Source organism: Canis lupus, chromosome 11 (genome assembly GCF_003254725.2).
Source record: "Canis lupus dingo isolate Sandy chromosome 11, ASM325472v2, whole genome shotgun sequence".
Classification (NCBI taxonomy): Eukaryota; Metazoa; Chordata; class Mammalia; order Carnivora; family Canidae; genus Canis; species Canis lupus.
The window spans coordinates 67868629-67894239 of NC_064253.1; the positions used below are offsets into that span (position 1 = coordinate 67868629).

Here is a 25611-nt window from a genome sequence, read left to right on the forward strand (position 1 = left end):
ATGGGAGAAGGGACAGCGCGGAGGGCCTGCAGAGAAAGGACAGGGCTTGAGGGTGGGCTGGCCGGCCTGTGGCAGCGGAGAGAGGAATCTCGACTCCCCCCTCCCTCCGGGTTTCCAGGTGGGGTCCCGGGGGCTGGAGGGGCCCTGCCTGAGCCAAGGGACACCCAAGGATCGGGGGGCAGGCTTGGAAACAGGCGCGTGCTGGGGCGCTGGCCCCGAGGAGAGCCCGGTGGAGGGCGGCCGGGGGGCCGGGAGGGGGCTCGGAGGCAAGGCCCGGCTGGGGGTGGCGATCATGAGTCTCCAGGCCCCCCAGCCCATCCCCTCACTCACCGCCAGCGCGTGCTGGTCATGCTGAGCTCCCGGTCGGTCGGCCCCTCGCCCAGCACCAGCGTGCTCATGGACATCCTGTCCATGAACTTCTTCAGCCACGGGCAGGTGGAGCCCACGGCCACGTGAAACCACTTCCCGTAGATCTAGGAGCAGCCACACGCTCTGAGGGTCTGCGCCGCCGGACCCCCGCCCCCCCATCCTCTGACCCCGAGGCTGTCCTGTCCCAGAGCCCAGGAGGCCGGGGGTGCAGGTGGGGTCCCGGGGCGCTGGGCGGAGGCACAGGATCTGTGCGGCTCCTTGGATGAGACCAGATCCCCGAGGTCGAAGGTCATCCTCCACTGCTGCCCCGCAGGGCAGGAACAGCGCTGCTGTCCTCTCCTCCCACCCCCAACTCCCGGGACAGGAGCTCGCCCTGCAGGCAGCCCAGGGCCGCTGGAAAGTTCTCCCCTCCCAGACCTAGCTCAGGTCCAGCCTGCTCCCTCTTTCCCGGGCGCTGAGGAAGGAGCCACGAGCCTCGGGGCCTCGACATCACGCCACCCCCCCACCCCCCCACCCCGCTCCCGAGCCCTCCACCCGCGGCCCTTGCTCTGCTCTGAGCACAGACAAAACCTGCAGCTGGAAGGGCCGAGAGCCCCGGCTGCGCCAGGTCTGGCTCAAGGCCACCGAGGGCCTGGGGACAGCGCCCGGGCTGGAAGGGGGTCCTGGGGCTCCCCGCACGGTGCCCACGCGGCCCCCTCTCTGTCCTGCGCCCCGTCTCCGCACTGTCCCGCGTCTGCCCCGGGCCCCCTGGATCTCCGTCGGCCGCCAGGCTGGTAACAGGGCTCGTGGGGACAGGCGAGTGGCGGGAGGTTGGGGAGCCGCGAGGGGGCCCGGAAGTCGGCAAAGCTGAGCCCCGCGAGCGGGCAGCAGGAGCGGCCGCCGCACAAGGCCTTTCCCAGGGTGGGCTGCCCCATGCGCTGGAAGGCCGAGGACCCCCGCAGCCCGGGGGCGCAGGCTCGCTCTTGAGGCCCACGGAGCGGCAGGGGCACCCCAGACCGTCCGGGCAGGAAGGGCCCTCGGGGACCCAGCCCTGAGATCCAGATTGGGCGCTTCCCCCCCGCAGGGCAGCTGCGCGGACCCCCAGCAGCCTTGGCCGCAGACAGGCCGGCCTTACCCGAGAGACGTCGAAGTTCTCCTGCACTTGGATGTCGTCGGGCGGCGTGAGCACCGGGCTGGCCCTCGCGGCCAGGCAGGCGGTCAGCAGCAGAAACGGGGCCCCGAGACTCCACATGGCTCTGGGCTCTTCTCCGCGGTGGCACTCACAGGCTCGGTGCGGGGACAGAGGAACCACCGCCTCCCTGCCCACGGCGGCTGCGAACTGAGGCTGGGGAGGGGGTCGCAGCTTGTAGGCGACTTTGGTATTTGCGCTCCTCGGCCTGAACCAATCAGGGCCCCAAGGCCAGGTGTGATCGATCCCTTGCAGTGTCCTGCCCGGGGTCAGTGGTCCCCAGGAGGCCAGAGTGGCTGTTTCAGAGGAGGCGTTGGCCAAAAACAACCTGGCCCAGACGCCGCCCAGGGCTGGGTTCAGGCCCCAGAAAGGCTCCCCGCAGAGACTCGCCACCTGCTGCAAGAGGAGACAGCGACCCGCAGCCTTTCCCGCGGGGTCATCCACCTGGACCTCGCGCTACCGTGAGCCAGTGGAATGAGCCCGATGGGGCCCCTGCCTCACAGGAGAAAACGGAGGCCCGGGGAGAAGCAGCGGAGACCACAGGGAGGCCAAAGGCCCAGACTAGACTGGCACTGAGGCACCCTGTCCCCAGAGTTCCCTCTCCGACCCCTGGCTTTCCCTGGCTTCCTGTAGCCCTAGCAAATAATAGTGGGAATAATAATGATTTCCATAGCAGCTCCGGTCCCTGAGCACCTGCTGTGGGCCTGCTCTGCACCAGCACTTCACGGAGCTCAATTCAATCCCCACCACAACCCTAGAAAGTTGGAGCCATTTTTCCCCTTTAGAGAGAAAGGACTTGAGGGGCGCCTGGGGGCCTCAGTCGGCTAAGCATCGGCCTTCAGCTCAGGTCATGATCTCAGGGTCCTGGGATCGAGTCCCACGTGGGGGTGAGGGGGTCCCCGCTCAGCAGGGAGTCTGCTTCTCCCTCCCCCTCTGCCCACCCCCTGCTGCCCATGGGTGCTCGCTCTGTCTCGTACTCTCAAATAAATAATCTTAAATAAAAAAAAGGAAAGAAAGAAAAGAAACTAAAGACAGGGACTGGAGTGTCTGAGAGGGAAGGCGCCTTGCCCGGGTCCCCCCCGAGGGGAGGCAGAGCTGCTGGGACAGGCGGCCTCGGGTGGCGGGTGGCGGCGGAGAGGTGGACTCGGGAGCCAGACCGCACCTGCGCTGACGCTGGGCGAGGGACCTGTCCTCCCCGCGCCGGGGCTCCCCCATCGGCCGGCGAATGCGTCTGTAGCAGGTGGAGCACAGCGTCCCCTGCAAAGCTGGCGTCCCCGCGACCTCCCCCGTGGGTGCAACCTTAGGATGTGGTCGGGGGCGGTGGGCCCTGCCCAGCGGGAGCAGGAGAGACACCGGGGCTCAGGGACACGGAGGGAGGGACGGGCAGGACGGCAGGGGGGCGGCCACAAGTCAAGGGCTTGCTGAAGCTAGGAGACAGGCAGGCAAGGGTTCTTTTCTAGAAACTCGAGGAAGAGTGCGGCCCGACCGTCTGCTGGGGGATTCTAACCTCCAGAAACGCGAGAGGGAGTACGCTTCTGTTGCTTTACGCGCCCAGCTGTGGTTCTCTGGGAGCGGCAGCGGCCTTCGGACACTGTTTGCTGTTGGTTAGCCTATTTATTTATTTATTTATTTATTTAAAGGCTTTATTTTTTTTTAAAGATTTTATTTATTTATTCATGAGAGATACAGAGAGAGAGAGAGAGAGAGAGGCAGAGACACAGGCAGAGGGAGAAGCAGGCTCCATGCAGGGAGCCTGATGCAGGACTCGATCCTAGGACCCTGGGGTCACACTCTGGGCTGAAGGCGGCGCCAAACCGCTGAGCCACCTGAGGATCCCTTCATTAACCAATTTAAATGAAGGTTTTTAAAAACCCAGGCCTCTTTGTCCCCAAAGCTCAGACTCTTGCCAGGGCCGCTGCAGGCCCTCTGGGTGAAGAGAGGAACATACCCCACTCACAGAAGGCCCCGCCCCCGCTACAGCTGGGCATGCCCCCTTCGGATGCGGGGTTCCCCAAGCAAGGCCCGCGTTCAGGTGAGAATCAGGAATTCTGAGCCCTTCCCACAGTGGCACCAGCAGGTGTGTCACATCCCTTTGTAAGAGCCACCCAATACCTTCCGGCCACCCAGCACTGGGGGCAAATATGTCTCTATTCCTAAGTGAGCGTGTTCCCTTTGCTCCATCACGGAGAGCTTGGCCAGTAACAGCATTTTTCCCCCTTTTTGCTTTGGCCGCCAGGAAGCTCAAAGCCACGTTACATGTTCAGTCACACCAACCGTCTCGGCTTAGATTTCTGGGACAATTAGCTTCCCTCCTGTTCACAGGGCTTCTCGATCTCCCACGGTTTGGGTAGTTAGTGGTGGTGGTAGGAAGGCGGACTAAGAGGTGCTCCGAGAACTGGGAGCCAGAAGCCCTGACTTCTTTTCCGCTAACTCCGCGGATGACCTTCCCCTCCGAGGCCCGCCTTCCCCATCTGTAGGCTGGAGCTGGCGGGCCCTGCTGCGTCTGCCAAGGGTCGAGTGAGGCAGGGTGTCCGAGCGCTCCGTGGCCTGCCCACTGCCCTGCCCGGTGAGGGTCTCAGGTGCCGTCTTTGGGGAGACCGAGCAGGCACAGCAGGAAAAACCAACAAGGAATCAGCAGGAACAGGGCCCCCCAACCCCCTGTCCCCCGTGAAGGTTGCCCACAGCTCCACGGTGGCTCGTCTGCTCTTCCCTGCAGGTCGGCACCGGGCTTGTCGGGCTTGTCGAGGCTGCGGCCCCAGGGGGAGGCTGGGCCGCACCGGGGGAAAGACAAACACTGGCCTCTTCTGCACGGGGCTGCTCATTCAGCCCCCAGCCTGTCCCGGGGGGCGGGGGCGCCGAGGCCTGGATGTTGATCCCTTTGCCCGCCTTCGCCTTCGGGGATGTTTGCCCTCCTGAGATTATTAACCAGAGCAAACAGAAAGGGCAAACTCTTCCAAAGCCCACCTGGACTTTGAGCTGCTTTTTAAAAATTAACCCTGGACCGCCGCGGGATGCAAGGTCATCCGTGGTCTGGGGGTGCCGACCCCTCTTCCCCCTCCGGCCATCGGGGCGGGAGGGTGGAGGCTCCGGGGCCGCTGCCCTCCTGGGGGTGCCCAGGGCCCCAGAGTCCCCAGGAACGGGTCCCTCGGGAAGCAGTCCCAGCGGAGGGGAAGGGGCCTCCCCAGGCAGAAGGCTCAGCAGGAGTGGGGGGGTCATTGTCAGGTGGACGTGGGGGCTCTGGGAAGGGATAGGTTCAAGGTCACCCAGCTTATGGCTGAGCTGGGGGTCACATCGGCCTGACCCTAGGGTCCAGGCCTTCTCCCACACTTACTCATTCATTCACTCATTCACCAAGCTCGCTCTCTGTGCTTGGTGCTGGGGGTACGATGGAACCCATGAGGGACCTCCCAGAGCTCACTCCCCGTGGGGGGGGGGGTGCAGAGGCTAGAGGAGGGGAGCCTAACCCACTGAGGAGTTCACCAGGCAAAAGTGCAAGGGGGCCCATGGAGGGAGGACAGGGTGCCCCAGGCAGAGGAGCAACAGCGGAGCCACGGAGGAGGCAGATGGAGGGACAAAGAAGCATCTGGAAAGCAAACTCCAACGAGCCAAGCAACCAACCATCAAAACTATGGAGCTGGAGCTTGGGGGGTGGGGCGAGGCAAGTGGGGAGAGCAAGGCTGGGGAGGGGGCCCACCTGCTGGGCCGGTAACCTGGGGTGTGTGGGGAGTGCAGGTGGGCTTTCCGAAGGGAATGGGAGATCCCGGAAGAGGTAGGAAAGCACCTGCCCAAGGGGGCTCCAGGAAGAAGGAGGGACCCACAGGGACCAAGGACATGGGGTGGGACTCAGAGCAGGGGTGGCAGGGGGCGGCAGGGGGCCCTTCCTTCCCCACGAGGGGGTATCCAGCGCAGGCCTTGCGCAGTTAGCTGGACTCGGGGTGTGGCCTGTTCACTCGTGGTGCAACCGAGGTGGGGTCCCCGCCCGGGACTCCGTACCCCAGCATCCCCAGAGGGGACCTGCTCACTGCGCAGCATTTTCTAGGCTTTCCTTCTTCCCCACGCATCCCAAAGGGCTAGACTTGAGTTCCAGCCCTTGTCACCTCCTGGGGGACCGTGGGGTCAGGCTTCTCCCTCCCTGACCTCACCGACCTCACCGTCCTCCTCTAGACCTGCGAATGAGGGTAAAATAGCTCACGTGACACGGCTAAGAGCCCAGTGAGGGGCCTTTGTGAGCGTCCTCGGGGCTCCCCAGGCGTACACACTGCAGGGACGTGTGTCACAGGCGCAGCACAGCGTGGGGCACCAGGTAAGGGCCTGCACGCGGCGGGGATTACGCAAGGTGAGCGTGCCCCGTGTCCACTAGAGGGCAGCAGAGGACTTCTAGAAAGTCCACCCGGGTTTGCTCTGCGGACTCCTCGCAGACCCGAGCGGAGGCCTAGAGCAAAGGCCCACAGAAGGGGTAAAAGCAGCGCTGGACCCTGGCCTTCCTCGCCCAGGTCGGCTTCCGACCCCCTGGCGAGTGCAGACCACTCAGCCTCTACCTTGGCCTGTCCCCCTCCAGCTACCGAGCTGGATGCTTACATCGGGCCGTTTAGAAAGTTTCCTCGGGGGCCTGGGTGGCTCAGTCGGTTAAGCGTCTGCCTTCGGCTCAGGTCACGATCCTGGGGTCGAGGGATCGAGTCCCCACATCAGGGTCTCTGCTCAGCAGTCTGCTGCTCCCTCTGCCTGCTGCTCCCCTTGCTTGTGCTCACTCACGCACTCTCTCTAATAAATAAATAAAATTAAAAAAAAAAAAAGAAAAAGAACGGTTTCCTGGGAGATCCTCCCAGCGAACCAGGCTTGGGTGCCACTGCTTTAGACCACCAGGGCGGATTAAATTCCTACAACATGCCAGGCCCCTCGCAGGGCGCCCCCCAAGCGCATCTTACAGAAGCTTCCGTCACTTTACTACAACGGTTGCTCTATGTCACAGATAGGGAAACTGAGGCACAGCTGGCGCAGAGCGGGCAGGTCATCCCCCTCCCCACCTGGCAGGAGTCAGGCTTACGCAGGCCTGTCCCCCCGACCCCCCAGCCTAGAGCGTGCCCGTGCCTGCCACACCCACCAAGGGCTATGCTGGGCTCTTAGCAGGTGCTCAGTGAACACACACCAATTGAGTTCCTAAGCACCGGGACGGAGAACCGGCCCCAAGAAGGCCCACCCAGCGGGAAGGCAGCCGAGCGAGGCTGGGAGATCGGAGTCGCTCCTCTGAGTCCTTAAATCACGACCAGTGAATGACGGGGAGGCTCAAGGACACAGTCCACCCGAGATGCAAAGGGGCTTTGCGCCAGGACGGCGTTTCCTCGAGTCCCCAGGTTTGAATTCGTCTGTGCTTGGGAGGACTCGTTGGGGCCTGGGTGGACCCCCGGGACTTCACCTTTCCGGATCGGAGTTTTCCCTTCTGTTGAATGGGGTGAAGAGGAGCTCAGGGGGAGGGAAATGAGCGGGGACGTGTCATGTTCTCGCTCCTTGGACAAGCAGAGGGGAGTGTGCCCTTGGACGTTGTCACTCTAGCCTCCCGACTGCGGGAGGCGGACTGCGGGAGGGGCCGCCTCGCTTGCAGAGTGCGTCACTTCAGAGCTGCGTGTCCTTGTGACCAGGGGGACAGAGCTCGGGACTCACCCTCAGGCTCCCTTTGCGCAGCTCAGGAAAGGGCTTTCCCCGGGGAGTAAATGTCCAGGGAGCTGCCTGTGGCTAGGGCGACGACACCGGTCCATGAAGGCAGGGCCTCCAGGGGCCTGCCCTGACTCTTGGCCCACCCAGTTCATCACCCAATGTCCTCGGGCAGATGAAAATAGCTCTTTTCCAAAGCCTCGAGGCAAGCTGGGCCTTTTTGGAAAGTCCCCGGGGCCCTCCGTCCATGAAGATGAGTCAATGGCTCTGAGCCCCGGCAGGGCGGCGCGGGCTGTCCCCGGCTGTTGCACCGGACGGCGGGACGGCCACTCTCTCCCGCGACGGTCCACGCTGGAAGAGCCACCGAGGGGAAGGAGCCGGCAGGGTGGCCGCCCACCAGTTCCCGGGTCCGAAATGACCGGAGAGCAGATACTGCCACAATTCCTCTCCTGCAAGTACAGGAACGCTGCTTGTTTGTGCGGACGGCATCCGTCGTTAATAATAGTCAGCATTCGTAGAGCACGGACCGGGTGCCAGGCTCGGCCCTCAGCAGTTTATTTCTTTTCTTTTTTTTGAAGACGTTATTTATTTATCCATGAGAGACACAGAGAGAGGCAGAGACACAGGCAGAGGGAGAAGCAGGCTCCATGCAGGGAGCCCGATGCAGGACTCGATCCCAGGACCCCGGGGTCACACCCTGAGCTGAAGGCAGATGCCCAACCACTGAGCCCCCCAGGCGCCCCTGTGCCTACGTTTTAGCAAAGAACTGTGCTCAGCCCAGCAAGCTCCCCTCCCCCTGATACTATCAAGGCCTTGCCGGCCTTTGGCAAGAATCCGGTCAGTGACGGCAGGGCCGGGCCAGGCTGGCTCCCACGGGGGGTCGGCTGCGGGGCAGGCTTCGAGGCCCCGCTCCTGACTTGGGTCCTGCTGTGTCACTACAGCACCACCTGTTTGCAAGGGTGGCTGCAGCTCCCGGGTCGTGGCAGGCCCGCGCCCACCTGCACCAGCGTGAAAACAAAGGAAGAGGACTGTTGGGCAGCTTGACAAGGACCCGGCCCTGGAAAAAGTCATCTGCGGGAACACAAAACCTTCCCTCAGAGGGGCTGAGCGCACCCCGTTGTGCACCAAACTGAAGGTGAATGTGGGGCAAAGGCATCATCAGACAACGGGGAGAGACCCAGGGAGAAGGGGGGACGCACGTCGGAACGAAGGCCACAGCGAGAGGGGGTCCATGCGGATTGGCAGTCGGCTCTTCACCCTCTCACGCTGTCTGCACCTCGGGGGGTCGAGCTTGGGGCTCATGGCCCAGAGGAGACTCGAAGGCGACCCAAGGACTCGCAGGCGTGTTCTTCCGTCAGCTTGTGTGCCCCACGATGACGCCGCCAGCCATGCCCCTGTTCCCGCGCCGGCCTGGAGGGGTGGGGTCCACAGGGGCCTGGAGAATTCAGCTAGGACTCTAGACTTCTAGATCCGTCTCCAGATTTGCCAGCATTCTAGAACGCCTGGATGGCCTTCCAAGCTCTGCTGAACATCCTCATCCCGAGCCAAAGAGTCCAGAGAATCCCTCCCAATTTCTACACAGCGTTGTAAGGTTTCCGAGATCATTTAAGGATTTGGTATTCTGGAAAATTCCTACAGTGCTTTAGGATTCCCTAGAGCTTCCCTCAATTCTTCATGTGACAGACACCTTCCAGGCTTGACAGTTCTGGAGAACGGCTACCCTATTTCCAGAGAACTGCCCCCCCAAATTCCAGCGTCCTGTGGAAGGCCTGTAGGGTTCAGGCCTCCCTCCAAAAGCGCCCTCTGGAGTCCTCAAGCTCTCAGCAAGGACCCCTGCGCCAGGAGAGTCTTGATGCATTACTGGGGTCCTCTGGAATTCCCCCAGGGATTCAGGATTCTGGACACGTGGCCGTTCCTAGAGTGAGGATGACCTGGAGACGGGCACACGGCCTGTGAGGTGGGGCGCTGGAGACTCGTGTCCTTGAGTGTCTCTCTGCGGAAGTCAGTGGCGGTTCTGCTGAGCTGGAACTAGGAGCCTGGAAAATCCTGGCTGGCTCCAGCCGGAGGAGGACTCCTCCAAACACGAATTGAACCAGCAATAGCCAGGGTCCCCCTGGGTGGTCCTGTCCACGCTCCCCAGGCCGGAGGAGAGCTCTCACGCTCGGTGCCAGGGGTCGTCCCCGCCTGGGGCTGGAGACCTCCCAGCACGCGGCCCGACACAGCGAGAGATGAGCGCTCGGGGAGGGGCGGAGCCCAGGCTCGGACCTGCCCAGCCACCGCCACCGGAGCCCAGGTGGCACCAGAATTCCTTAGAGAGAAAGAGGCGGCCGTGTGGCATCAGCCGGGTGACAGCCGGGTGCACCTTCAGGTCTCTGCACGAGCGTCACTGCCCGCGGCCTCTCCCGGTCCCCCTGCTTAGGGCAGCGCCCACCCTGGCAGGTGGACCTCTCGCTAGATTTTGCTCCATGGCATTTATCACCCAGTTCCCTGTACTCCGCTCTTTTTCTTGCTTGTTTTTGTCTGTGTTCTGCGAGGGAAGGATTCTCAGGCTTTGTTCAATGCTGGCCCAGGGTGGGTCCCCCAACCCCAAGGGGATCTGTTGAACGGATTTTTATGGTTGTTTTTTTTTTTTTTTTTGCACCCAGATCATCGATTTCGTCAAATGGCCCATGTTGACCAAAAGGTACCTTTGGCTAAACCATCTGCCCCAAGCAAGGCCTGGTGCCCTACTCTTTCCATCTGGAAGTGGATTCAATCCCCACGACTGTCACGGGGGCAGGTGACATGCGACCATGTGTGGTTCACTCTCTGGACTCCACGAACCGCGGCCCACTCTGCCCGCCCAGGGCCTGTGGGTCTGGTCATTACACCCCCACCCCCACCCGCCCCCGTCCTGGGCTCTGCCTCCCAGAGCAATGGCCTTCCACGGCGTCTCCGCTGCCGAACCCCCTAGCGTGGGACACCTGGCCGCTGTGAGCTTCCCGGGCAGAGCCAGCTTGTCCCTTGTCAGGCCTGTTCACCGCCCCGGTTTGCATCCATGCCCGTAGTGTTGAATGAATGAATGAGCCCTACGGGTCTCAGTTTCCCTAACTATAAAGTGGGGGCGTTAGATTAGCCCCAGTGGCTTCTTCTCTAGTGAGGCCTTGCCACCAGCACCCCCAGTGTCTCATGTCCCGCCTGGACCTTCCCCAAACTGTAGACCTGTTGCTTCCTCCTGGGATTCAGATATTCTTCACCTCCTGACCCTCCTTGAACTCAAGAGACAGGGAGCCTCACCCCCCACCCCCCCCTCCGCTAACTGGCTGAATGCCAGAAAGTGACTCTGGGAGGAGGGTTCGAGGCCTGCCCGAGGTCACGGCAAGTCTGTGGCATCAGAACTCGGATCTCGTGGTTCCTCCGGCACCAGGGCACGTGCAGCTGGCACAGGCATGAGCTGGCACCCGTCCTCCTGCACGGACCTCCCGCACGGACATGCTCGTCATTCGATCTCCCCACATCCGCGCAGGTGCATGTAGTAGTTGCTCAGTTGAGACCTGGGCACCATATGAAGGAGATGGCAACCTGGACTATTCCTGATCAGAAGGGGCACGCACCTCTGCCGAGAGTCCTTGCCCCTCCTCAACCCCCCCCCCCGAGGGCCCCCTCCTCTCTGGGATGCCCCAGGCCGAAGGAAGTGCCTGAGGTGTGGCCCCGGGACCCGGGACCCGAGACAGGACCAGCCACACTCAGAGCCGACGCCTCTGTTTATTCATCTATTTCATCACCTGTTCCTGGCTTCTCCCAAATCCAGTGTCATCTCCCACAGTCTGGGGCCCCACCCTCCCTCTGCTCCCCTCTGCTCCCACCAGCCCCTACCCGCAGCCCCCGGGCACTACCCTCTGCCCAGAGCAGCTGCACTGAGCGGACGGGGAGACCGAGCCCGGGAGCGCAGAGCCCAGCCAAGGTCACACGGTGCACTCCTGGCTTCCTGCTGTGCCCTCAGCAGGGCGGGAGGACGCGGCTGGGGCTCCGTGCAGCCTCGCTGGGGGGTGCCTGGCCCCGGCCGCGTCGCAGGGAGCTGCCAATCTGGTCTCTGAGGGCCTCCAGTCTCCGGGCCAGGTTTGGAACTGCAGCCCCACCTGGGGAGCACAGCGACAGAGACTCGAGGCCGTGCTCCCTTGCGCCCCTCCCCGCCCAGACCCATCAGCATCCCCACACTCTCTGGGGAAGCCTCAGGTGGGCCCCCGCCCCTCAACATACACCACGGGCTCCTGCACCCATCGGGACATACGGGTGGCCCCAGGAAGAGAATTCCCAAGTTTGGGAACTGGGAAGATGTCACAATCGCCTCTCAACACACATCCTACCTCAGAGATGGGAAGACTGAGGTCTGGAGAGGGTGGGTTCTGGCCCAAGATCTCTCTCTCTCACACACACACACACACACACACACACACACACACACCTCCCTCTCTCTCTTCTTCACCTCTCAGCACTGGTGGTGTGTTCGGGGTCCCCATGGGCAGGGGGGGTGCAGAGGGTACCACCTCCTCCTCCATCAGCATCTCCGCCAGGACTCGGGTCTGAGTCCAGTCGCTATGACTCCTGGGCCAGGGGGGGTTGGGTGGTGGGAGGTGAGCCTTCGAGGTCCCAAGCCTCTCCCTCCCCCCCCAGCATCCCAGGGCTGGCCCACCTTTCTCTGGGACACTTGGCAGAGCCAGGGTTGCCTGGGGGGGCCCAGGGCGGGGGCTGGGCACACAGGGGCATATCACCTGGGGCCTTAGGGCTCATCACCTGCAGGAAAGACCAGAGCCCGCACTGGGTGACCCTGCCTCTGCGGGCCCCACCTTCCTGGCGCCCCCATGGCTCCACCATCTCCGCTGACCGAGCCTGCCTCCGCGGGGCACCAGGAATATCAGGTGACCTCAAAAGGGGCAGGGTCTGGGTCCCCTTTTCTGCAGGCATCAGGTGGCCCTCCCTTCGTACTGTCCTCCCTGGAGATGAGGAACTCCCTGAGGGCAGGAATCACACCAGGTCTATGTCTGAATCCTCGGTGCCCGAACAGGGCCTGGCACAAAGCTGGGCACTTGGGGGAGAGGGACTGAACGAGCTGATGAACACGTCAGTGGGTAACATGCGAGGGAAAGGGTGAGTGAGCCAGCGGCTCCGTGGGCTCCTGAAAGGCGGCAGGATGGCGGGGGTGGGGGGTGGGGGGGTGGGTAACCAGCCCTTCTGAACCCTGCATGGGAGCCCAAAGGTCCCCCCTCACCCCATGATGCAGCCTAGGACCCCAGAATTCTGGAGCCCCCCAGGCTGCTGACCCCCTGGATCAGTCTCCAGCTCCCCCCACTTCCCTCTCCCCGCCTCCCCCACCCCCTCGCTTCCCCCTTTCCTACCTGGGGCAGGTGGAAATCCCTACGTGGGCAGGCCCAGTGGGCCAGGGGTGCTCGGCACAGGGGACAGAGGTGGCAGCAGGGGCAGCAGCAGAGGGGTGGCAGGGCCTGCAGGAGGGCGTGTTAGACGCTTCGGGCCGTTGCTGCCGCTCACCCCTCCCAGCTGGGCAGAGACTCACGGGGCACGGGGCAGCTGGCACCATCACACAGGGACACGGTGGGGCCGGGCCAGGGCGTGGCTGGGGACCGTAGCAGGCACAGAGGAGGCGCCTGGAGGGAACAGGGCGTCTGTGCCTACAGCCCGCAGGCCAGCACCAGGGCCTACGTGCCAGGGACCGTTCTCAAGGCTTTACACACGAGCTCGGTCAGTCCAAGCTTCACAACAGCCCCACAAAGCCAGCCCCGCACGATCCCCAGTTTATAGAAGGGGAAGCCCAGGCAGGGAGAAGTGAAAGGACTCAGCCAAGGTCACACAGCAGAGCTGAAGTGAACCCAGGCGGTCTGGGTCCGGAGGTCAGACTCCCCACCGGCCAGGTCACCGGGCCACCCTCTCCCGCCTGCCCTGTGTCCCGAGGCCCGCCTCCCGCGCTGCCCGCCGCGCTCACCGCTCCAGCTCGTGGACCTGCTGGGCCAGGAGGCGCTGTTCATCCCGGGCCCGGGCCTGGCTACTCTGCAGCTGGCTCTTTTCCTTCCTGGGAGGAGCAGGCCCCAGGAAGGTGAGAGGAGGCACAGCTACCGCCGGGGGTATGGGTGAGGCCCCCTCTCTGCGGGGGAGTACCAGCCCCGGGAGCAAGGCGGGACAGAAGGGTAGCCACGGGTAGGGAGCGGGTAGCTCGGCAGGGGCAGCCCAGGGGGTTGGGATGGGGCACGGAGCCCCCCGGCTCAGGTGTGCCCTACCTGAGCCTCTCGTTCTCCAGCATGAACTCCTGTAGCATCCCATAGAGATTCCGCTGGGCCCAGGCCACCCGAGCCCCACTGAGCCTTGAGGCTGCAGGGGAGGGGGAGACGGCTGGGTTCACAGGAGCCCCAGACCCTCTCCTCGCCCCACCCCTGCCTCCAGGGAGCTCATACCCTTGGGGTCTATTTGCCCCAGTTGGGCCCGCAGGCAACGGTTCTCCTCCTGGAGCTGCAGCATCTCAATCTCCAAACGCGGGGGTTGCTTTGCCACAGGTGACTGCAGAGAAGGAAGCCCAGAGCTGCTGTTTATGGCTGCACGAGCTGTGCACTGCACAAGGGCTTCCGGGGGTGGGCGAGTAGGAGCCGCGCTTCACTGGCAGCCTGAGCATCCTGGCACAAGGCTACATCCGCCTGCAGGAGGCACCCTGTCCTGATGGTATCAAAGTGCCAGTAGCCTTAGCTGCATGCTGGGAGCGCCTACTCCCAGCGGGACCCTGTTCCAAACCCTGGCCCAGATTCTGACCCCAAACGAGACACTACGTCAGACCTCAACTCAACTCAGACTTAATCGCGGTACCAACTGGAATCCTGGCTATGCCCTGAATCATGTCCCAGATCAGACCAGACCCCCAGACGTGCCCTAACACGGCCCGAGAGCCTGACCCCACCCTACCCAATCACAGCCCCATCATCAGGGCTCTGACTCAGTCCCAGACCTCCCATGACACCACACAGGCTCCGGCTACTGCCCGAGCCCCACCTGTCTCCTCTACCTGTCCCCTCCATTCACCTTGGGGGCCTGTGGCCGAGTGGTGACCCGCTGAGCTCGGCTCGCATATCGCAGGGTGCTGAGAGTCTCGGGAAGGCACTGGGCTGAAGGGGACACGCAGGCCACCTGCGGGGGGTCCGCCTGTGAGTGCTCCTCTCCGGGCCCCCGCCCTCTGGAGCCATCGCTCCCTGCCAGCCCCCCTCGGGTACCATGAGGGTGAGCCCGCGTCCCCCCAGCGAGTCTGCGAGCAGCTTGGTGAGCTTGCTGTCCCGGAAGGGGATGTGGCTCTGCCTCCGCTGTGGGTCCAGCAGCAGGGAGATGCAGTGACCTGGGTGGGGGCGCAAAGCCAGCAAGGTTACAGCTCTCATCCGAGGGCGCCCGGCCAGTACGCACGGAGCTGGGATCTCCACCCAGGCCCATGTGACCCGAAAATCCCCCTTCCCACAAGATCTGGTTACTCGGTCAGACTGGCCTCTGCCACCAGACTGGGGCTCCTGAGGGCAGAGACGGCCTCATCCACCCCCGAGCTCCAGGGCCACCAACAGACCTCAACACCCCTGAACCGGGCTGGGGTGCAGGAAATGTCTGACAAACGGACTGAATGAAGGAGTTCCCCGAAAATCTCCCCACACGTGCCGCAGAGGGAGGCTGGGGGCCCAGCCCCGAAGGAGCTCAGGGCCCAGTGGCCAGGGGTGGGCGTGGGAGGGTCACTGCCCTTCCCCCCCTTGGGCCTCAGTCTCCCCCAGCGCCCACGGGACAGGCTGAAGGTCGGAGGGCTCGTACTCTGCACTCGAGTGTTTCTCTCTCAAATAGAAATGTACCTTTATAAACTCTCAGGCTTCACAGACTCGTGAAGTCCTAAGAGGGGAGGCACCAGCCAATAGCGGGGGAAGGACAAGGGAGGCATGTGGCTCCTGGGTCACTGCTCTTGACCCTCCCAAGCCCCCTGCATTCCGTCTCCTCTGGTTTCCCCCACAGCTGGGGGTCAGGCTCAGAGGGGACTCGAGGCGTCCGCCCGGCGGCCCCACGTCTCACCCAGGGCCAGCAGGCTGCGGTTGATGCTGTTCGCCTCGAGCATCAGCTCCCCGCGGGATCCTGTGGCCGCCACCTTCTCGCTGCCAGCCAGGTCTACAAAGCACAGCTTCCCCCCAACGGGGGGCTCCCCGGGGTCCGCTGGAGGCATCTGTGGGGCAGGGGGATCGGGGCTCGATGGGGACTCGGGAGCGGCCGTCCCCACCAAAGTCACAAAGCCGAGGATTTCCACTATTACCTCCGCGCATGCCCAAGTTGGTTTGTACATCCAGAGGCCGACCCTCGTGGGTGGCCCCGGGCCAGCTGCTTCCCCACGTGGGGACACTCACAGTTTGGCGGCTGATGTAGAGCGTGAGCAGGGCATGGCTTCGGCTGGAGGCCTGGTTCAGGGTGTGAGCTGAGCTCCGACGGCGGCTGAGACCTAGAGGGGAGAACAGCAGCAGCTGCACCCGGCAGGAAGAGCAGGTGCTCACCGATACGGATAAGGCAGCGCGGGCATCCTGGGAGAGGGGCCCGGGCAAAGGTGCGTGACGCGTGAAAGGAAGATGGTGAGAACTGAGCAGAGGAACGTCAGTCAGATTCACGCCTTAGGAACACCTCTCCCGTTGTGTGGAGAGAGAGACTGAGGCAGAAAGACCAGCTCTGGGCACAACTCTGGGGCCAGGACCAGAGTCCGCTGTCCCTGATGCCTGCCACGGGGTGGCTGCTCAATAAATATCTGATGAATGCATGGGACGCAAGGACATCGTGGGCTGGCCCAAGAGGTATGACCTGTACCATCAAGAAACCGGAGAGGTCCGGGGGCCTGGAGAGGAAGAGGGATGTGGTTTGCAGCACGCGGGGGAACAGACTGGAAGGGCAGGGCCCTGGGACGGAGAGACCATGACCCTGACCACACCCTGCCGAGTGTGGTCGGAATCATCAGGGTTCCCAGAGTCTGGACAGCAGAATCTGCAAGCCTGGGGTGGGGTGGGGTGAACATCTCTGGGCTGTGTCTGAATTGTTGGCTTGCTGGCCCTTTTCTCCTGCACGGGTCACCTCAACCCACAGCTCCAGCCAGGGGCTCCGAACGGCTGAGGAATGGGTGCCCCCCACCCCAGAGCACCCCTGCAGTAGTACGCACGCACCCATTTGCAGAAGTTCCATCAGGGCCCCCAGACTCCCAAACTCCACCACCCGCAGCTGCTCCACATAGAAGCCCCGGGTCTTGTTCCAGCGGACAGGCAGGGGCCGGGCAGATCCCAGGCTCAGGAGGTCTCGAACCTGAGACAAGGGCGGTGGGTGAGGGAAGGGCCCTGAGCCCACGTTCCATCCGCCCCCAGACCTTACGGACGACAGTCCCCCAGCCTCCTCTGTCCCTTGACCCATGTTCCTGGGAGAGAAATGCCCCCTCTCCCCTGAGGGCTGTCATTCATCTCCGTCTCCCACCTGCTCATTGTAGATCTCCAAATAGGAGGCCCGGAGGGTGACAGGTGCACCCAGGTGCTGCACGCGGTCCAACAGCCAGGCGAAGGTCCTCTGCATGATGCCAGCTAGGTTGGGGGGCACGGGCACCCCCTCGCCCTGGGGGCAGAGACAGCTGAGCCAGGGGCTGGATCCTGATCATCGCAGCGCCAAGCAGCAGTCGTAACTGCCCTCGTGGAGGACTGCCCTCTGCGCCCCAACCGTGCCCCTTCCGAGGCACCGCCGAGTCCTCGGTCGGAACCGTCACTTGCGCTTAGAGGCCCGCACCGACGGCCACTAAGTAAAGCGGACAAAGGTGGCTGCGCATCGGGCAAGTGCCTTCACCTCTCCGGGTCCTCAGTTTCCTCGTCTGCAAGTAAACGGGCCCGGGCTGCACGCAGGCCCTGCCCCCCTGGAAGCCTGCGCCGCCTGCCCGCCCGCGGCTCCCCAGGGCTCCCCAGGGCTCCCCAGGGCTCCCCAGGGCTCCGGCCCGGTCCCCGCCCGCCCCCCGCCCGCCCCCCGCCCGCGGGGCTGCACCTGCGCTCGGCGCACCTGCGGAGGAGGCCCGGTCAGGGTGTAGGTCTTCCCGGAGCCCGTCTGGCCGAAGGTGAAGACGGTGCAGGAGAAGCTGCGGGCGGCAGGGGCGCGGCTGGGCCCGGGGCGGCGGGGTGGGGGTCAGGGGTCGCGGACCCCGGGGCGGGGGGGGGGTGCTGGGCCCGGGCGCCCGCCTCACTCACCCCCGCAGCGCCAGCTCCCCCAGGCGCCGCACCCCGCACGCCCGGAACACGTCCTCCTGCGAGCGCGCCCCGTCCAGCACCGCGCCGAAGCGGAACGCCACGTCGGGGCCGCCGCCCGGGGGGCTCACCTGGGGGAGGGGCGGCAGGGGCGGGGCGCGCTGGGGGCGGGGCCTGGGACACGGGGCGGGGCGGCAGGGGCGGGGCCTGGGACACGGTCAGGGGCGGAAGGGGCGGGGCCTGGGGCGGGGCCTGGGACACGGTCGGGGCGGCAGGGGCGGGGCCTGGGACACGGTCAGGGGCGGAAGGGGCGGGGCCTGGGGCGGGGCCTGGGACATGGTTGGGGCGACAGGGGCGGGGCGCGCTGGGGGCGGGGCCTGGGGCGGGGCCTGGGACACGGTCGGAGGCGGCAGGGGGCGGGGCCTGGGGCACGGTCAGGGGTGGCAGGGGCGGGGCGCGGCCTGGGACACGGTCAGGGGCGGAAGGGGCGGGGCGAGCTGGGGGCGGGGCCTGGGACACTGTCGGGGCGGCAGGGGCGGGGCCTGGGACACGGTCGGGGGCGGCAGGGGCGGGGCCTGGGGCGGGGCCTGGGACACAGTCGGGGCGGGGCTCACTGGCGGGGGGCGGGGCCTGGGCCGGGGGCGGGGCCTGGGACACAGTCGGGGCGGGGCTCACTGGCGGGGGGCGGGGCCTGGGCCGGGGGCGGGGCCTGGGACACAGTCGGGGCGGGGCTCACTGGCGGGGGCGGGGCCTGGGCCGGGGGCGGGGCCTGGGACACAGTCGGGGCGGGGCTCACTGGCGGGGGGCGGGGCCTGGGACACAGTCGGGGCGGGGCTCACTGGCGGGGGGCGGGGCCTGGGACACAGTCGGGGCGGGGCTCACTGGCGGGGGGCGGGGCCTGGGACACAGTTGGGAGGGGACGGCAGAGGGGGCGGGGCCTAGGAGGGCGGGGCTCGCGGGGCTCACGGGGCGGGGGTGGGGTAAGGGGTTCCTGGGACACTGTCGCCCCGGGGAAGGGGCGGAGGGGCCTGCAGGTGGGTTGGGGCGGGGGAGCGGGCTGGGGGGAGTTGGGGCTGGGGTGGGAGGGCTTCCTCACTTGCAGAGTCCGGGTCCCCGAGCAGTGCAGCGCGCTCTGCTCCCCTCGACGCAGCTCGGCGGCGCTCATGGGGCGCACCCTGGGGTCCGTGGGGGAGGCAGATGGTCCATCCCGTCGTGGCCATGGGTTCGCCCTCGCCCCCCTTCCCCGCTCCAACCTACCCATACTTACCTGAGCACCACCTGGATGGGCGTTTCTGGCCCCTCCAGCCCTTCTGGCCCCTGCTCCAGGCTCCGCGCGGGGTCCCTGCGGCAGCAACGTGAGTTACCATCCCGGAGCTCGGCGACTCCCGGAACCCCCCGGAACCCTCCGGAACCCCCGGGATCTGTGCTTACCCGTCGGGAGAGCCACGCTTCTCCATGTCCTGCTGTGCACGCGGAGTTGGCTCCGCCCGAGCCCCGTTCCTTTCTCTCCCCCACTCTCTCCCTTTTCCACGCGCTGGGACTGGCTCTGCACACCCTACATCCCCCACCCCCTTTCCCCCTTCTCAGGCAGCCATCCATCCGGAAAGGCTCGGGCCTGCCCTGGGCCAGCTGGTTAAAGATTTACCCACCTCCAGCCCTGGTGGAGAAAGGCTCCAGCGAGGGGACCCCTAGGTAGGGGGTTCTGGAGTTTGCTCTTGCCCATTCCTATCAGGAGGGACCACCCCGCCCGGCCTCCTCCCTACACAGGTGGGGATGGGGAGGCAGGGATACGAAGGGCTCAACCAGGGCCTGGCAGCAAGCCCGGGCAGAGCGTGGACCAGGCCCTTCCTACTCTCCACCTACACCTCCTCCAGCTTTGTGATCTTCCTCCCCGGCTTCCCCTCCCTGGCAGCTCCAGCTGCCTGGCACCCCAGGCCTCAGGGAGGAGGCAGAGGTGTGGGGTGGTGGGGGTGCCTAAAGGGGCGAGAGGAGCCCAGGTTTCGGCTCTCGGAAGACCTGGCTGGATTGAGTTCCTGAGCCAAGCTGACCGAAGGCCCATAAAGAACCTGGTTAAACATTGGACCACCTGCTTCTCCAATGCCAAGGCTGAGCTGAGGCCAGGGCAGCTGTTTAACCCTCTCCTGGCCTGGCTGTCAGGAGCAGCAGAGCTCTCAGCGTCCGTGCTGGGGTGGGCCAGTCACCCATTCAGTCACGGTGCCCATGCTGGGCACCAGGGCAAAGGAATCCCATGGTCTTGGGCAGGGACACAAGTAAGAACAGCCCAGTGTGCAGGGATTTGGGGGGTGGTTCAGAGCCCTGTAGCAGCAGGCAGGTGAGGGCCGTAGGTAAGGGTGTTCTTGGCGGAGGGAACACGGTACAGGAAGGCTGGGTGGGGTGGGGAAATGTGTGAGACACATAGAGGTGTTTTGAGACTGGACCGAGCTCATGGAGGGTACACGAAGGAGCCTGGACTCCCTCTTAGGGAACCAGGAAGACGTCGAAGGGTTACAAATGGGGAAATGACGTTATCAGAGAGGCATTGTTATTATTATTGCCATTCTGGCTGCCTCTGTACGGTCTCTGAATATTTCCCTAAACTTCCCCTCTCCCTGACCCTCCTTAGCATGAAAGTCTTAATAATCACCCCCCCCTTCAGTGTAACATGCCTTATACCACCAGGAATGATAGCCAACTATGAGAGCCACCCAACTAGAGCAGGACTCATCTTGGGTGGCGGTGAGCTCCCCAGGCACCGGAGGAGTGCAAGCAAGAGCCAGATAACCTTTTAGTCATAGGGCCCTCCAGGTGGATCTTTAGGGAGATTAGGTAGGGCAAAGAGCCACTGCCCCCAGCCCTGCCACTTGAGCAAGTAGTTCCCCCTTTCTTACCCGGTTTCCTTCCTATAAAAAGAGATTAATGATTTCACATAGTTGTTCTGAGGTTTCAATGAGCCAGTGTAATTGAAAGTGATTCATACATTGTAAAGAGTTACCTAATAGCAAAAATAAAAGTCCCTAGATGATCTCCAAGATTTCTTTCAACTGTGAAGCTCCGTAATCGGTTATATATATTTTTTTTCTTTTTTAAATCCTGGAGGTGGATAGGACAAGAATTACTATTCCCGTTTTGCAGATGAAAAAAAAAAAAGAAAAAGGAAGAAAAGAGAGAGGCAGGCAGGGGAGGTTGTCTAAGGGGAAAGCAGCTGTACATGGCAGAACTGAGGAAAACCCAGAGCTGTGAGCTGGTGCCGGCCTGGGTGCTGGGAGCTATGGCAGGTTGCCTTTCTCACTTGTAAACTGGGTAAGAGAACAAGCTGCTCCTTTAAATGTCCCTAAAAGGGTTAAGGACTACCAGTCATTCACATCTTTGTGTGCTGGGTTTAATCAAATTGCTGTTCCTCTTCAAAACTGGACTGAGATGGGGGGCACCCTGGTGGCTCAGTGGTTGGCCATCTGCCTTCGGTTCAGGTCGTGATCCCGGGGTCCCGGGATCGAGTCCCACGTCGGGCTCCCTGCACGGAGCCTGCTTCTCCCTCTGCCCATGTCCCTGCCTCTCAATCTCTTTCTCCCTCTCTCTCTCTGTCTCTCATGAATAAATAAAATCTTAAAACAAAACAAAACTAAACTAAACAAACAAACAAACAAAAAAAACAGACCAAGATGAGGCACACTGTAAGGGTTTTGAGACAAGTGCTAAGCCAAGGATATGTGCGTGATGGGGTGTGATGGGCTGTTGGGTGTGACTTCTGCAGGTCAGGATGTGTCCCTCGCTGGATGTCCGCAAGCAGGCGCAGAGTTCTGGTTCTGTTCTCTAACAGGGAGCCAGGGCGTCTGCTACACTTCACTTGTGAATTCGTTCAGCAGCTCTTCTGTATGAGGCCTCCTCTGTGTGCCAGGCTTCTAGGCCCCCGAGAGATACATTAGTGAACAAACCAGACAATGCCGTTTGTGGGGATGCGCAGCGTCTGGAACTCCCACACGTGACGGGAAAGAGTGTGAGGACAACCGCGTTCTGAAAACTCTTTGGCTTTATCGAGTAAAGCTAAACCTGTGCCTATCCCGGGATCTAGAACTCTCCCCCTCCCTAGGTGTGTGCCCACTAGAGCTGGACGTATGCCCCAGGGACACAGACAGGGACAGCCAGGCCATATTAGCCACCAGCTCCATCACCACTACCACGGTTCCTGCCTCCACCCTGGTCCTCATTACCGTCACTCTATTCCCAACACCAGCGTCACCCAAGTCCTGCCACGGCCACCAGTTGCTACAGAAAGAGCAGTGCCTGCCCTCACTGCCACTGTCACCACCATCGTCATGACTATGACCATCATGATGGTGATAGGAGTAAATGCCATCTGTGACTATTCATTTGTAAAAGTTAAAGACACAGGCCCTGCCCCCCCCCCATCCAGGGGTACCCCTGACACAGCTGGGGCTGAGTCCCTCTGTGTCCCCCTCCCCTCCTCACCCTGTCCTGGGCCTGTGCTCTCTGCACCTGTTTGCTGGGAGCCTTGGGACTCCCCGTGGTGGTCGAGGGAGGGATGGAGGGATGAAGGTGTCCGGAGGAAACTCAGGATTTTAGAAGCTGGCGGGGGCGGGGCGGGGAGGGGGGTGGTGGGGAGCCCTGCAGGGGTGCATCTCCAGTCCTCACCAGAGGGCAGCAGAGCACTGCGCCTCCATGGCCCGAGGCTCATCACAAAGGAGTTTTGTCCTGCGAAGCCCCGCTCTTTGCTCTTTGCGCAGGTTTTGTCCTGAGCGTGTGCGCTGGGGAGAGGCTAGCCGGCCTGCTGCGGTGGCCTGGGGAGCAGGCCTTCTGGAAGCGCCCGTGGAGTGAAGGAAAGCAGGCTTGAGCCGGCAGGGACCCTCCTCCACCCACCCCTGCTCCCGCTTCAGCCCTAGACATGCCCCTTGAGAGAAGTCCTACCCTGACTCCCTGGGGCCTCAGATTAAAGTCTGAGCTACGGAGGCTGGGACTTGGACTTGGGCCAGTCGTGCTCTACCTCCTGCTGGCCCCTGCGGCGTCCCTCCTCTACCCGCCCCTCCCCTGCATCCTGCGCTCCTGCTCGAACCTCTCCACCTTTGCCCCTGCCGTTCCCTCTGCCAGAAGTGCTCACTTCCATCTGGTGATCCGTCCCCCAAGCCTTATTGTAGAAAGTCTTCCCCGGACCCCTACCCTACAGGTCAGGCTGGAGCCGCCCTGTCCCCACAGCCTCCTGGGCTTCTCTTCTTATGTACTGATCCCATTGCCTCCTGTCTTTGGGGGCGGGGGTCGGGGACTATGTCGGCCTCATCCCTGTAGGGTCCCTGAGCCAGCACGGGGCCCTGCACACAGTAGGAGCTCAGCAGATGTTGGTGGAAGGGAGGTCAGGGGCCGGGAGGGAGGAAGGGAGGCTGGTGGGCAGGCTGCTGGGTGCAATCCCTGCATCCTCCCTAACCTCGGTCTCTCCCTTCCTCGCCAGGCTAACCACAAACACTGAACTTCATGATGTAAGGATTCATTTAGGGCTCGTTTATCATGGAAATCATCAGCTCCTGCCACAAAGCGGCTCTCAGATGTGCCCAGAAGCTGGGTGACATTCTCTCAGCCCTGGCCAAGCTGGCCTCTCGGACCCCACCATCTGCTACAAATTTAGAATTCCCAGAGGGTGGGGGACAGGCTCCGCTGGGCCCCTGGAAACCCAAGTGTCCACGCCCTCTGCTCTGTCCAACACATGACACGGAGGGCTCATCCCCATTTGTCAGGTGCGGGACCGAGGCCCGGGTGGGAGAAGGCCGAGCCCGGTGTGGGGCTCGCATCCTGCAGGACAGCCTCTCACAGGACGGAGGTGGAACAGACAGGAGGAGGAAGATGGTGAGGAAGAAAGGTCTCCTTTTGCCACATGACACTCATCTTTCATTGTTCCTCTCGTAACCCTCACCCCCCAGGGGAGGAAAAGCCAGATGGGTCCAAGGCTTGTTGTGAAATTTTCCAACAGAGCTTGATGTAATCGTTAATTAAAACGTGAATGTGGGCCATGGGATTCATTCCACAAAATTGTCCAAAGCAGGAATTGTCCAAAGGGATGATTGCACTGACTTCTCTCTGGTCCCCTGCCCCATGTACAGACGGGAGAGCCGAAGGGGGGCACCCGTCCCGGCGCGGTGAGGACCGGTGATTTTATTTTACTTTATTTTTAAAGATTTTATTTATTTATTCATGAGAGACACAGAGAGGGAGGCAGAGACACGGCAGAGGGAGAAGCAGGCTCCCCGTGGGGAGCCCGATGCGGGACTCGATCCCAGGACCCCGCGCTGAAGGCAGACGCTCAACTGCTGAGCCCCCAGGCATCCCCCAGGACCAGTGATTTTAAATTGAGGTGCAGAGAGTCACCCCCAGGCCACCACTCTTTCCCCCTAAATCCCTGCCTCCTCTCCCCCGAAACCTTGCACGGCTCCTCCGACGGGGGAGGGTGGGTGCTGGCAGCCGGGCGGGGCTTCCCGCTCGACCAGGAGCTCGGCCAGGGTGGGGGGCTCATCCCAGGGCCCACACCGGGCCTGTCTGGTGAAGACGTGACCGTCCACCAAGAGGAAGTGAAGCGTCCGGAGGCCAAGCTTGGTCTTTTGGTGAGAATGAGCCTCTCGGGGGTGGTTGTGAAATCCAAAGCCCCAGGGTTGTTGAAACCCCCCGTTGTTTCCAGGATCCTGGCTCATCTCCCTAAAAACGTCAGCGGCTTGCCCTGAGTCAGCGTCAGTCAGGAATGACTTACCTATGAGCGGGACGTTTTCATCGAACACTTGACACGTAGGAGTGTCAAGTGCCATCTGTTGCACCCTGACGCCCCGTGTGTCTGGAACCATCTAGGACAGAGGATTGGGAGGTAACATTTCCTGAACCCTGGGTGCTCTTCCTACCTCGTTGTATGATTCAAATTCCAAGCCACCGTCTGGCACCGGCGCTGCGAGTGTCCCCATGTCGCAGAGGACGCATCCGGGGCCTGAGGATGTTCAGCAACTTGCCAAGGTCCCACGCCCACTAAGCGGCCGCCGCGGGGTCCGTGTCAGGAGCCCGCGGGCCGGCGTCCTCTCTGCGTGGCTCCTTCATGAGCCGTCCCGCAGAGCCCAGCCTGGATAACCGAAGTTGACCCTTTGGGTCCCCAGCGTGCCTCAGTTCAGTCATCTCGGCCCAGTCGCGCCCATTGCCCACGCCGGCTTCCACCCTGCCTGCCCCTTGCCTGGGGCACGCGGGGCGCTGTGGGGCTCCGCCCGGGGCGTCAGGAGCCCTCCCCTCCCCGCCCAGAGCTTCGGAGGAATTGGTCTGCAGGTGGGGCCCCCCAGCTCAGGGGTCTCAGAGAGAGCACCCCAGATCATCCCAGTGCACCGCAGGGTCAAGAGTTGCTTTCGATTTTTCTGGATGGCTGGCGTCGTTCCGTCTGGCACGTGTGGGGCTGCGGGGACGGACACAGCCATTCCTCGGGTCGAGATGGGCGTTTGGGACCCAGTGTTAGCTTTCCGTAGGGTGGCCTTTTGTCGTGGGACCCCGCTTCCTGACGAGCCGTGGCGCCGCCGTCCTCACTCACGTTTCGTCCTTTCACGTCTAGCTTGGAATCCGCTGAGAATTCATAGGCCAAATGGAGTGGAACCCCCCACAGGCCTGTGCGATCCGGGAAGAGTTTTCCAGATGTTTCTCCCCTCCTTTTCTTCCATACAGGAGACGCGCCGCCATCCAGGGTGTCAGTAGCGACATATTCGCTTCAAATGTCCGTTAAACATGCCCGGAGCACCTGCCACGTGCTGGGTCACGAGCCAGGTGCTAACAACCCGCGCCGTATCGTTTGGCTCTGAACACAGTGGCCGCGTCCCCTCTCGGGAGGCCCTCCTGGATCCAGAGGACGCCCCTGAGGACCTCCAGCCTCTCACACCTCCCACCCCCATGACCTTCACCCGCTTGGCGGAGGTGGGGTAGGGGTGGCAACCCCTTGTCTGCCCTCAGAGAGCCCCCAGGGCAGTCTGGGCAATCTGGGAAGGCTCCCCGGAGGAGGTGGCGTTGGAACAGGCTTTGGAAAGTTGGGTAGAAATCGGGGCAGAAAGAAGGGAGGAGAAGAGCATTTCAGGCAAAAGGAGTGGCATGAACACAGGCCCAGGGGTGGAGCAAGTTGAGGCACGAACTCTTACTTCTTAGAGTCAAAGGCCAGGGAGATTG

At 63.0% G+C, this 25611-nt stretch overlaps 2 protein-coding genes across 7 annotated transcripts in view; both read right to left on the minus strand.

Annotated features, from left to right (window-relative positions):
* LOC112650154 (alpha-1-microglobulin/bikunin precursor) overlaps positions 1–1853 on the minus strand; it is a 13457-nt gene extending 11604 nt beyond the window's left edge. Inside the window, exons 1-2 of the mRNA XM_035696957.2 lie at positions 1484–1853; positions 331–473 (exon numbers count right to left, since the gene is read on the minus strand). Of these exons, the coding sequence (XP_035552850.2) occupies positions 331–473; positions 1484–1600 (260 nt within the window). The 5' untranslated portion in view covers positions 1601–1853. The remainder of the gene's footprint in view (positions 1–330; positions 474–1483) is intronic.
* A 9058-nt stretch (positions 1854–10911) lies between these two features.
* On the minus strand, positions 10912–19487 carry KIF12 (kinesin family member 12). 6 transcript variants are annotated; one of them, XM_049116394.1, is made up of 19 exons: positions 18865–19486; positions 18701–18775; positions 18530–18608; positions 17437–17564; positions 17252–17327; positions 16685–16819; positions 16384–16519; positions 15586–15677; positions 15260–15407; positions 14434–14552; positions 14246–14350; positions 13630–13732; positions 13456–13546; positions 13164–13250; positions 12738–12828; positions 12562–12666; positions 11859–11959; positions 11631–11770; positions 10912–11304 (listed from the first exon to the last, which is right to left on the minus strand). In XM_049116394.1, the coding sequence occupies exons 1-19, from the start codon at positions 18888–18890 to the stop codon at positions 11165–11167; spliced, it is 1977 nt and encodes a 658-aa protein (XP_048972351.1). In that variant the 5' UTR covers positions 18891–19486; the 3' UTR covers positions 10912–11164. The 6 variants fall into 6 exon arrangements, with proteins under 6 accessions (XP_048972351.1, XP_025288533.1, XP_025288536.1 ...); XM_025432748.3 differs by having other exon boundaries at positions 17237–17327; XM_025432751.3 differs by having other exon boundaries at positions 11652–11770; positions 17237–17327; positions 18865–19485.
* Between the last annotated feature and the right edge of the window lie 6124 nt (positions 19488–25611).